Source organism: Leucoraja erinacea, chromosome 13 (genome assembly GCF_028641065.1).
Source record: "Leucoraja erinacea ecotype New England chromosome 13, Leri_hhj_1, whole genome shotgun sequence".
Lineage (NCBI taxonomy): Eukaryota > Metazoa > Chordata > Chondrichthyes > Rajiformes > Rajidae > Leucoraja > Leucoraja erinaceus.
Window position 1 is genome coordinate 38,836,021 of NC_073389.1, and position 12,339 is coordinate 38,848,359.

A 12,339-nucleotide genomic window follows, 5' to 3' on the forward strand; every position below is an offset into this window, starting at 1 on the left:
GTGGATCCTCGGAGACACGCTGAATTTCCTCAATTCTTGTGTTTGTGTGTGTGTGTTTGTGATTGTATGTGTGTGTGTGTGTTGTGTGTGTGTTTGTGAGTGCATTTGTGAGAGGGTATGTGTGTGCAAATGTGTGTGGGTGTGTGTGTGAGTGAGAGTGTGTGTGTGTGCACGTGTGTATGTGTGAATGTGTGTATGTGAGAGTGTGTGTGTGTGTGCCTACAATGTCCACACTAGCCCTCTGGAAACCAGTCCCTTCGGCTCACAACACCCATGATAGCGCTCCAGAAAGCATATTTTTTACATAAATTGGTCATCAAAACTAAGAAACAGAGCCAATCTTCAATTTGGTAACACATTGTCTCATCGGCCATCTATGTCACTGAGATCCATAAGGTAATGTGCCGTTTAGATCACATGTGGTATCCACTCAGATGGATGCAGTATTCTACTACATGATCAGGTGAATTAAGTGGAAATGGTGTTTGTTGTTCCATGTGGTATTCATCAACATAGAAAGGAATAAGAAATGCGTGCACTTACTGTGCCAACCAGGTCACTGGTGGACACCACCTGATGACCGTTACACAAAATGTATTTGTGTATGATGATGCCTTTTCGGAAACTTGCCATCAATGTGCTATCTTTTCTTATATTTGTTGCTGATACTATGTTAGTCATGAACCCAATAAAGTGCTTATCAAGGAATTTGAAATTTGACCCCATATGTCATATTTTTGTATGCGTCTTTATAACACATATATGTGTGTGTGTGTGTGTGTGAGTGTATGTGAATTAATATAATTATATATATATGCATATATTTATATTATAAATATAATTGCCTTTATGATTTATGTACATCACCTGACAAATAAGATAAAGAGAGTAATAGTGATGCTTTAAATCAAAGTTGCTTCTGATCCATGAGGTTATTTATCTCTAACTTGCCTGTCACACACAGGCACACACACAAACACACATTGTGCACAAAATTAAATTATATATATATATATATATACACACACACACACATATATATATACACACACACACACATATATATATATATATATATATATATATATATATATATGTTAAATTTAATTTTGTGCACCGTGTGTGTTAAAGCTATACAAGGGAAACTGCACAATACAATGCAAGGGAAACTGCGCAAAGGAGGGGGCATGGGAGGAAGGATGGGAGGGAAATGGGCAAGGGAAAAAATGTACAATAAAATTAACTAAAATATGTGAAGTGATAGATGAACTATATCACGCAAGTGTTCCCCTACAACACTGATTACACCAAAGATGATAGATTACACTGCGAGAGGCATAGCGGAAGCCGCGTGTGGCATTGAAAAATGGCGGCCGTGACGCTCGGTTACGTACTACATCTCAGTGCGTTGGATTACGTAGGAGTGAAGTATCTTGCTACGCTCTATGGTCTTTGAGGATGACCAGCTTCGCACAGCGTAGAGAAGGCCATTCAGCAAGAGTCAGACCAATTTACAGGACAGCCTCCCCTGTCCATGCTATTTATTATGCCTCACACAAGCACCTTCCCACATGTTTCTTGATTTGTACAGGTGTCGGTGATTATAGGGAGAAGGCAGGAGAACGGGGTTAGGAAGGGGAGATATATCAGCCATGATTGGATGGCATAGTAGACTGGATGGGCCAAATGGGCTAATTCAGCTATTCCTTATTGACCTACCTATCAGTCTATTCACTTCCCATTCGCAGCGCCTCTTTAAATGCAATACCGCATTTCAGCTTCTGATAATAGATGTCACATTCTCACAGCTCATTGGGCGAGAAGTTTCCGAGCAAAACTCTCCTGTATTTCTTGATGACCATCTTGCATTCGTGGCCTCTCATTACATGGTCACAAACTCATTACAAATCTCATTACAAGCTCAAAAGGCCGCAGGCTGAGAGCATGACAAGACTCTGAGCTTCCATTCAATGACCTGTGAAAACTGACACAAGAACCCTCAGATGATGCACAAAGGTAATGCCGTGTCCTACAAGAGAGGAAAGTTCCTCCACAATATGGTACAGTACTTGTTTTAATAAAAAATGCATTTGTACACTCCAGCATGCAAAAGTGCATTTGACTGCAATCACAATAAATAATGCCAGTTGAACATTATCATTTAAAAAATATACCCAGCATTTAGAAATTGCCAAATCTAGTTTTCCTTTAAATTATGATCCATTTAATTTATCATGATTCCTTTAATTTATTGTGCTATAATTAATTCACCAGATAATTCAAAATCTAAAAAATAATCTGTACGGAAAATGTGACAGCAGGTACTGCAATTAGGAGCCAAAAGAAAAACAGAAAGATGGAAGAACTCAGCGGGTCTAGTAGAATGAGATGAAGTCACTGATTCAGGCAAAATCCTGCATCAGGATTGAAAGGGAAGAGGAAAGATTGCCAGCACATAGCAGTCTGACAGAGGAATGATACACAGGCTGGTTGGTGATGGTGCAGCAAATGAGGGTGTGCGGATGGGAGATGATGTGTAGATAGAACTAGATGGGGGGTGGGAGATTGGGGATGTATTGCAAGGGTCAAATAGACCATGTTCGCTAAAATGTCAGCTAAATTAGCAGCACAGCATTCCAAACCCTTCAAAAACAAGTAGATGTTTGCAAAGATGTTCCCAAACAAGTCTGGGAATGTCTGGGTTTGCTTGCACGGTCTGAATGGACGTGAAACGCAAAAAGGACCGTGTCAGGCTATCAAACTATACAACTCCTCCCCCTTCTGTCGTGGGGTAGGCTGACTCCCCTCTCCACCCCTCCCCAATCCTATCCACTCGTCACTTTAATTTCATGTTTCTTGTGTTTTATGACTGTTGGCAGATCAACTTCCCTCCTGGGGTAAATAAGGTTTTATAATATCATATCTCAGGAGGAGAGAACCCTGGCCCTGGAGCGTGTCACAAACGGTGCCAGGAGATCGTCACCAGGTTACCACCCAGGGAAGAGCTTTATTGTGTACGCGTAAACGTGAGTGTATGTGCCTTGTTTGGTAGTGTAATAAAACACCTTGTTATTACAAACTCTGTTGCCTGAATCCGATGATTTATCGTACACAGCAGGGGACAGGTGGAAAAAGGGATAAGAAAGCTAGATGGATGGGTCAGCATATGTAGGAAGTGTGGGTTACCGAAAATTATAATGTTTATACCATTGGGTTGTAAGCGGCAGGAGATATTTTTCTTCTAAAGTGCTAGGACTGGCAGGATAGTGTGAGAGTGGAAATAAGAGATTAAATATCGGGAGAGGGAGAGGGAGAGGGAGAAGGAGAGGGGACAGATGCTCCACGAATTGGTCACAATAGACCACGCTTGGGTTCTCCGATGTAGACAAAGCCACAGCATGAGCAGCACATGTAGTAGTGTATTGGATGAGTTCCAGGTGAATACCCATCTCACTTGGAAGGGCTTATTAGGTCCCTGGATGGGGAGGGGGAGGACTTCAAGGGTCAGATCTTACACCTCCTTACGGTTGGAAGGGAAAGTAAACGGAACATGGAAGTTGAAGGGAACATGGAGGGGAGGGGATGAGCAGACCAGGGAGTTACAAAGAGAGCGGTCTCTGCAGAAGGCAGAAAGTGTGACTGGTGGCGGGATCATATGACTTCTTGGCTTAACCCAAGTGCAAAAAATTATTTATTTCTAGCAGGACAGACATGTGAAAGAAACACATCCATTTGATTCTTTATAATAACAGTTTTGGGGTGCAGCTCGTGAGGCAGGTAGTGGGCTACTGTCATTTCCCATGCATCCACAAATGCCACGTTGATGCCCGTGAACATTTTCCTCATCACGGTGTCATGCTGATAGGAGAACCAGTCGCTGTTGTAGAGACTAACTTCTCCTGGAAGGGCCTGGGGGTTAGCAGTCCTCAGCACAACCACCGTATCCGAATTCCTGCCCAGCAGTTGCAAAATGGATCTCCGGATATTCTGCAATCTTCGAATATACACTTCAATGGGGAAGGTACTGAAATGGGACCATAAGGTGATGCCTACAACGGTGTCTTTTCCTCCTTTAATTCCATCCAGCTCATTTGCAATGTAGCGCAGGTCCGGGCTCGATATGGTGGTGAATCGGATGGGTGGGCCATGGGGACAGTATTTCACAATGATGTTGTTTTCCGTGTCCACTGCCAGGTGAGGGCCAATCTTCTCCAAGTTGCCAAGATCCAATTTCCTGAGACCTGAAAAAAAAGAAAAAAAAAAAGACATTATTGGATTTAGTTAGTCATAACCTTGCTGATGATAGCAGACTTGAAACTGGGGAGGTTCACTTCAGCAACGCCACAAAGTCAGAGAAATAGCAGCCGGCTAATCTAACGAAGAGTTAAAAGACAGAAATTGCACAGTGGAGCACAGCAGTAAGTACAGACTGGCAAAGTTCAGAAAGGGTATACCACTTGTGGTCTTCCTTTTCCTTCTCTTTATCCATCATTACACTCTCCCCAGCTGACACAAGCACCAGAAAAGGACCTTATCGGTATTTGCCGCAATGCAAAGTCATGTCGTCGGTGCACTCATTGAGGAACTCAAGATGAAAATGAATGAATGAATATGTTTATTGGCCAAGCATATTCACATACAAGGAATTTCCCTTGGTGCTCTGCCCGCATGTGACAACATGATACACAATAGGTACACAAAAATGCTGTGGAAACTCAGCGGGTGCAGCAGCATCTATGGGGTGAAGGAAATAGGCAACGTTTCGGGCCGAAACCCTTCTTCGGACTCATGGGGGGTGGGGGGGAGGCGGGGAGAAGAAAGGAAAAAGGAGGAGGAGGAGCCCGAGGGCTGAGAGAGAGGTAGGAAGGGGAGGAGACAGCAAGGGCTAACAAAATTGTGAGAAATTCGTGGTTCCTTTTCAAGGAGCTATAGATAACCCATCCAAGTCAGGTTTTCGTAGCATACAGTCCTTCACCTTGGCTCCTAACAATCTGTATAGGTTCCAAAGCCTTCAAAACATTCATTCCGATAAGTAGATCAACATTAGAATTTATTTCAGATATCTTGACATCCTTCAAGTAAGGCCATTCATTGTTTTAATTCTTCATGCAAAATTTAACATAAACCTGAGAAGCAACATTTTCCACATAGTGGGTGTATGGAACAAGTAGCCAGAGGAGGTAGTTGAGGCAGGTACTATAACAGCATTTAAAAGACATTTGGACAGGTACATGGATGGGAAATGTTCAAAGGAATATGGGGTCAACTTAGATGGGGCATCTTGATCGGCACGGATGAAGTAGGCTGAAGGGCTATTTTCTGCATTGTATGACTATGACTAACACTCTGGGAACTGGTTCTTGCACTGCCTTCAAACTTTCCAGGTTCACTGGAAGATTTATGGTTCTACTGCGCAACACCCAAAATACAGGCCGTTCAGTCCACCGAGTCCGCGCCGACAGGCGGTTCCCCCACATTAACACTATCCTACACACACTAGGGAACATTTGCAATCATACCATGTCAATGAACCTACAAACCAGAGTCGGAGTCTTTGGAGTATGGGAGGAAACCAGAGAAAACCCACGCAGGTCACGGGGAGAACGTAAAAACTCCATATAGACAGCACCCATAGTCAGGATCAAAGCTGTGTTTCTGGTGCTTTAAGGCAGCAATTCTACCGCTGGGCCACTGTGCTGCCCTAGATGGTCATAAGAATGACATCAAATAGGTCGTTAAAACTGCTGCCACTAAATTCTCAGCCATGCAGCAAGACAATTTTTTTTTGCTAACAATATCTAACTCTTGGAACCCTCCTTCCATAAAAATGGTGGAAACAGAGATTTAAGGGAATTTAAGGATTGATTCATGATTAGCAAGGGGTTGAAAGGTTATCACATGTAATCAGAAATTCAGAATTCAGAGGATAGATTAGCACTGATCTTACTGAATGCAGGAGTAACTTGAAGGGCCGAACAGCCAGGTCCTGCTCCCAATTCATACATTTCCACATCCAAGACAGAATACTTCATGAGAGATGTTTCTCCTTCATGCTTCTCCTGAGAGATCTCACGTCTACAATTTTCTATCTGATGTTTCCAGTTCAAATTAATCCCTATATTAATTTTAAATCCCCAAAGCACTTTAAAAAGTCACCCACCTCTTTAACAGTGCAATCAATACATATAAACGGCAATAAATACAGGCAGTTACAATAAAAAGACACAGAAAAGCAGTTAAATCTAACCTGGCACAAACATTGTCAAATATTCAAACCACTGACGTATAGTCGAGTCTCCAAATAAATAAATCTTTTTCCCACGAAGACAGTCTGTAATTTTTTTTGAGGTCTCAAAGCGACGAATATTGCAGGTAATTGGATTCCACAGGTCCTTGTAATAATAGCCAGATGGTGACAGCAATGGCATTCCTCGGACACATTCTTTGGAAACTCCAACTGCAAAAAATAAAAATCTGATCATGCAAGAAATGAGAGACGTTATCCATTTACGTAACTTAGATATGAATGACTAGGAAACTGTCAGCTCCAATTTTTGAAAAGCATACATTTTTCTGCTTATAGCACCAACTACAAATGGATTCCCTATATATGAGTTCACAAACAAGCATCCAACTGTGCTTATGTAATCTTGACACCACACTGAGCACCTATTCACTGCCTGGTCGCTTTGTAACAAAAGCAATGTCCCATTTGCCTGCTTATTTTCCAGTACCACATTCTCATATGCCCATCAACCCCTATCACCCATTTACATTAGGGGTAGTGATAGATTCATAGAATTATATAACATGGAACAAGCTCTTCAGCCCAACTCATCCATGACAATCAAGATGCCAAGATCCAAGCTAGTCCCGTTTACCTGAATTTGGTCCATATACCTCAAAACCTTTCCTATACATGTGCACATTTACATTTCTCTCAATTGTTGCCTCCACAACTTCCTCTAGCAGCTTGTACCATATACCCATCACCGTCAGTGAAAAAGTTGCCCCTCCAGTTTCTACTAAATCTTTCCCATCTCACCTTAAACCTATGCCCTTTAGTTCGTGCTTTTCTTACCCTGGGAAAAAGACAGTGCATTCACCCAATCTAATTCCCTCGATTTTAAACACCTCTATATGATCACCTGTCAGCCTGCTGCGCTCCAAGTAATAAAGTCTTAGCCTGTCCAACCTCTCCCTATAGCTCAGGCCCTCAAATCCTGGTAACATCCTCATAAATCTCGGCATGGTTTCCAAATTAATGGCATCCTTCCTATCACAGGGTGACCAAAACTGAACACAATACACCAAGTGCAGCCCCACCAGCATCTTGAACAACTGCAATATTGTCTCAATTTCTATGTGCAATAAACTGACTGATGAAAGTCAACATCTCGAAAGCTTTCTTTACAATTTCTAGCTCCGATGCTAATTTAGGGCACTGTGTACTTGTACTCCAAAATCCCTCTGCTCAATGTTCACTTTGAAAGTTCTGTCTTGGTTTGACTTCCCAAAATGCAAATTCAGACTTATCTGGATTGAACACACAGTTCAAGATCTTGCTGTAAGTCTTGATAGCCAAACTTCACTGACTAAGATACCACCTACTATAGGGTCAACTGCAAAGTTGCTAATCATGCCTTGCACATTCCCGTGGATGACAAACAGCAAACGCCGCGGCCAATACCCAAAGTACACGTCTAGTCACAGGCCAAAACAAACTTCCCCCACCAGTCTCTGCTTGTGGTGAGGCTACCATGGAGGCAAGTATGTATAGTTTGCTAGCTCCCTCTGGATCCCATGTGATCTAACTTGTCAGAGCAACCTACCATGAAGAACCATAAAGGCTCAAGTTTATATATACCACTCCTACAACTCTTCCCCATTCAACCTCTTGGTTACATTTCCAAAACAACTCAGTACAAACGTCACACACACAACACCAGAGGTCATTATTGAACCTGGACCAAAAGACCAAAGCTCTAATTGCATAGCCATTGTGCTACCCTAAAGTTCAATTAAAAACACAAATTTGGAAGAACATATGACAGCTCCAATAATAGTCAATAATTTACATCCTAACTTACCTGCATGAGGTGAAGGCTCTACTGTTATATAACCTAAGCTATTGGGTAACATAGGTTGCTTGAGGTTGGATCCCCTGAAAGAAAAACGTGGTGAACTTTTAACCACTGCTAGTACAATTAAAAACTTATCATAGATACATAATATTTCCTGAATCCAGTCCATTCCCTCAAAGTAACTTAATGTCTACTTAAGTCAATATTATCCCAAAGATAAGTATTATCCCAAAGATAAGTTAAAATCATGCAAGTGCCAGTTATTATTATGGGACGGATAGGGAGGAGTTTCACCAGGGAAACTGTGGATATTAACTGCAGAGCACCATTTGTGTTATTTCAGAAATCTTTGAACTTATCAGTCATCCGTGTCAATGGATAGCCACACTCATAGTTGGGTAGAAGAATGGGAAGCAGAATGTGGTGGAGGAAAGAGAAAGAATAATGGTCGGGGAAGTCAAGACACAAAAAGAGTGGGGAGAGTAGGCCCTGGGATCAGGAGAGTCCTAAAGTCTGGAGTTGAGTACAGAGTGTAATAATTATAATGGGCCAGAAGGGAACCCACCCAGTTAGCCCTGGCCCACAATGAGAGTCAAAAACATTTAATAGTCATACGTTTAGATTTGGATTTATTAATGTCACATGTACCGAGGTACAGTGAAAAGCTTTGTTTTGCATTCTATCCAAACAGACCAGGTATGCCTTATATAAATACAATCGTCAAACTCATGTACAATAGAGAGAGTAAAGGGGAAGAAACAGTGAAGAATATAGCTTTCAGCATTGTAGCACATCAGTTCCATAGATCAAGTGTAATGTTTTCAAGGGGTAGAGGTGAATCGGACAGTACCCTGGGTCATGGAAGGGCCCAGAAGCTGATAACAGGGGGAAAGAAGGCCAGGATTGTAAATCTTTTTTGCACTCGTTCAAGTTTAATGACACCCTTCCTACAAAAAGGAGACCAGAACCGTACCCAGTGGCCTAAACTTCTACCACAGCTGTATCCATGGGATAACTGTCTATGGCAATATCTCATCTAAGAATCACATGGGAAGTCTGTCCCAATTAACCTCACAATTTGAGCATCTCAGAAAAGCAGCCAACATAATTAAAGACGTCCCATTCCAGTCATTCCACCTTTCCCCAGCTCCCATCGTGCAGATGATACAGAACCTTTAAAGCATGCACCAGACTTAGGTACATCCTCTTCCCCTCCATTAACAGACTTCCATAAGGTAAGGGTACTGGCTGATTACCCCATTGCAGCCATTGGCCTTTTTCTATGAAACTGATGCATAAGATCGTAAGTGGTAGGAGTAGACCCATCAAGTCTACTCCGCCATTCAATCATGGCTGATCTATCTCTCCCTCCTAACTTTATACTCCTGCCTTCTCCCCCATAACCTCTACCTGTGCTAATTATGAATCTATCTACTTCTGCTTTAAATATATCCACTGACTTTGCCTCCACTGCCTAATGTGACAAAGATTTCCACAGATTCACTGATTCAACTATATTCTGCATTGTGTATCTTGCGCTTTGTTTAACCTATTGTACTGAAGTTTGATGATTATATTTCCGTAGGTTATTATATGATCTGTTGGGACAGCAAGCAAAACAAAGATTTTCACTGAACCTCAGTGCATGTGACAATAATAACACACACCAAAACAGTAGTTCATTGCTTTGTAATTCTACATTCTTCACTGGGAAAGCAACTGAAATTATTCAAAGAAATAAGAACCAAAATCAATGTAGAGAAGGCTTTTAAATCTTTCCATCGCATCATTCCTCCCCATCATGTAACCCTTAGTTTTCTGCTTAACTCAAGTTTTGACCTTGTGGATCTCTCCTCTCCTCCCAATCTTGCTGCTGTTTTTAGCTACACCTGCAGGTCCTGGAATTCTTTCACCAAACCTTGACTCTCTTCGACTCTGAAGAAGTGTCGCAACCCAAAATGTCACGTATCCCTTTTCTCCAGAGATGCTGCCTGATCCACTGATTTACTCCAGCTATCTTGACTCATAAAGTGTAACATGTTTCTTAAAACAGCCCTTTTGTTCATCTGCTCCATTATGTCCTTACAAGGCTTGGAGTTCAGTTTTGTAGGTTAATACTTCTATAAAACCCAAAGGAATTTTTTTACTATGGCCGTTCTTTTAGGAAGGAGCTGAGGAAAAATTTCTTTAGTCAGAGGATGGTGAATCTGTGGAATTCTTTGCCACAGAAGGACATGGAGGCCAAGTCCGTGAATATTTTTAAAGCAGAGATAGATAGATTCTTGATGAGTACATGTGTCAAGGTTTATGGGGAGAAGGCAGGAGAATGTGGTTAGGAGGGAGAGATAGATCAGCCATGATGGGCCGAATGGCATAATTCTACTCCTATCCCTTATGACCTGATGTTAAACAGACTTTCAATATTGTAAAATACCATCATACTCCAGGAAAGATTACATGGTCTAGATATAGAAACAAACAATTGCAGATGCTGGTTAATACACAAAAAGACACAAAGTGCAGGAGTAATCAGCGAAAACCAAAATGCAAATCTGGAGATCCATGTTCTTCAGAGATGCTGCCTGACCCACTGAGTTACTCCTGCACTTTGTGTCGTTTTGAATATTGCATGGTCGTTGTTTAACCATATCCCAGTGCTGATAGTTCAGTTGCCATTGCTTGGTCGTCAGAACTTTGCTCAGAATATGAAAGAGACAAAATATGAATAAAAGAGGTCACAAACCTTCTGAATAAACTAATCTCATCTCCATTTAAAAGGCCTTTCACATATGCTCCTTTCGCATGGTTGATACGAGAAGTGCAGGGAAGTTTCTCTGGTTTGTAACAGAACCAGGGCTCCCCAGTCCTGAGATCTGTAAAGTTGCAGAGTGGCTTTGTGGGAGACAAGTAAAGATTGCACATGGTGGTCTCCGAGATAGACCCGAATTTGAAGGCACTTTTAAAGTTCACTCTATCTGGCCGCTCCTCCCGTAGTCTGTGAAGCACTTGGACCCCTTCACTGGGATGAACCAAGGTAACCGACACTTTGACTTTCCCCGGCCAAAGTAAAGTAAAATTTATATAATAAAATCCATTTTGGTTATCTATGACCGTTCCTGCTGAGCCGGCCTTTAACTCTGGCGTGTGGATCCGCGCTTGGAGATAATCGCCCCCATATTGTTTCGGATTTCCTTCAAAATCAAACATACGCAGCATCACTTGCATTTGATCGCCGACATAGAAAGTCTTCCCGGAATCTAAAATAACAAAGTGAACACCCGATGGATCGCTGCTCTTCAAAAGGGGCACCTTGGAAATGGGAGGCCTTGGCCACCCAATCATATTCATCAGCATTGTTCCCTCCGATCTCTCCTCAGGGCTGAAACTGTGATTCAGATAGCCAAATTGTACCAGTTTGTGCATCCAATCAGTCTTCTGACCAGCTAGCTGCATTGTGGAATAAACCTTTGGAGTCGGATATCTGATCCAGTGGGAGTCTGATCCAGAAATTAGATTTATATTGAACTGCAGAAAGAACAATTGTAATGAACAGATTTGTTTGTACCCATTACATTCACATGCCCCCCCCTCCCCCCCCCCCCCCCCCCCCCCCCCCCCCCCAAAAAAAAAAACCTCTTCTCATCAAAACACTAGCTGTGTTACTACTGTGGACTAAAAGGAGAAGAAATAAGCCCATAGAACACCTGCCCAATAAGTTCCAGTGAACTCAATGAGTTTGAGACAACCTCTCAAGACTACCAGACCTGCAAAGTCCCTATGTTTATCTTCTCACGCTCAAGTTAGTAAAGGAGAGATTGGATCACCAGTCAGGGTTCCCATTCCTGGACATCATCCAAAGACTCCTTTCATAGTATCATAGTCATTTTGAGCTCAGCAAGGCCATTGCCCTGTCAACCCCTTGCCAGCAACAACTTGGGTTAATCCCACCAGCTCATGGGCATGGACTCGCAGGTTGTGGCTCTTCAAGTACTCATCTAGCTACTCTTGAATGTGGCAAGTTTCCACTCCTTTAGACCCTCATTATTCAGCGGGCAATATTTGCAAATGACACAAAGCTGGGTGGCAGTGTGAACTGTGAGGAGGATGCTATGAGAATGCAGGGCGACTTGGACAGGTTGGGTGAGTGGGCAGATGCATGGCGGATGCAGTTTAATGTGGATAAATGTGAGGTTATCCACTTTGGTAGCAAAAACAGGAAGGCAGAGTACCATCTAAATGGTGTCGTTGGGAAAAG

At 42.3% G+C, this 12,339-nt stretch overlaps 1 protein-coding gene across 2 annotated transcripts in view; it reads right to left on the bottom strand.

Moving 5' to 3' along the window:
• Nucleotides 1-2,061: 2,061 nt before the first annotated feature.
• LOC129702890 (NXPE family member 3-like) overlaps nt 2,062-12,339 on the bottom strand; it is a 54,754-nt gene continuing 44,476 nt past the window's right edge. For both annotated transcript variants that reach the window (XM_055644965.1, XM_055644964.1), the window contains 4 exons: nt 10,828-11,609; nt 8,091-8,164; nt 6,248-6,457; nt 2,062-4,241 (listed from right to left, as the gene is read on the bottom strand). In XM_055644965.1, the coding sequence (XP_055500940.1) occupies nt 3,688-4,241; nt 6,248-6,457; nt 8,091-8,164; nt 10,828-11,609 (1,620 nt within the window). In that variant the 3' untranslated portion in view covers nt 2,062-3,687. The remainder of the gene's footprint in view (nt 4,242-6,247; nt 6,458-8,090; nt 8,165-10,827; nt 11,610-12,339) is intronic.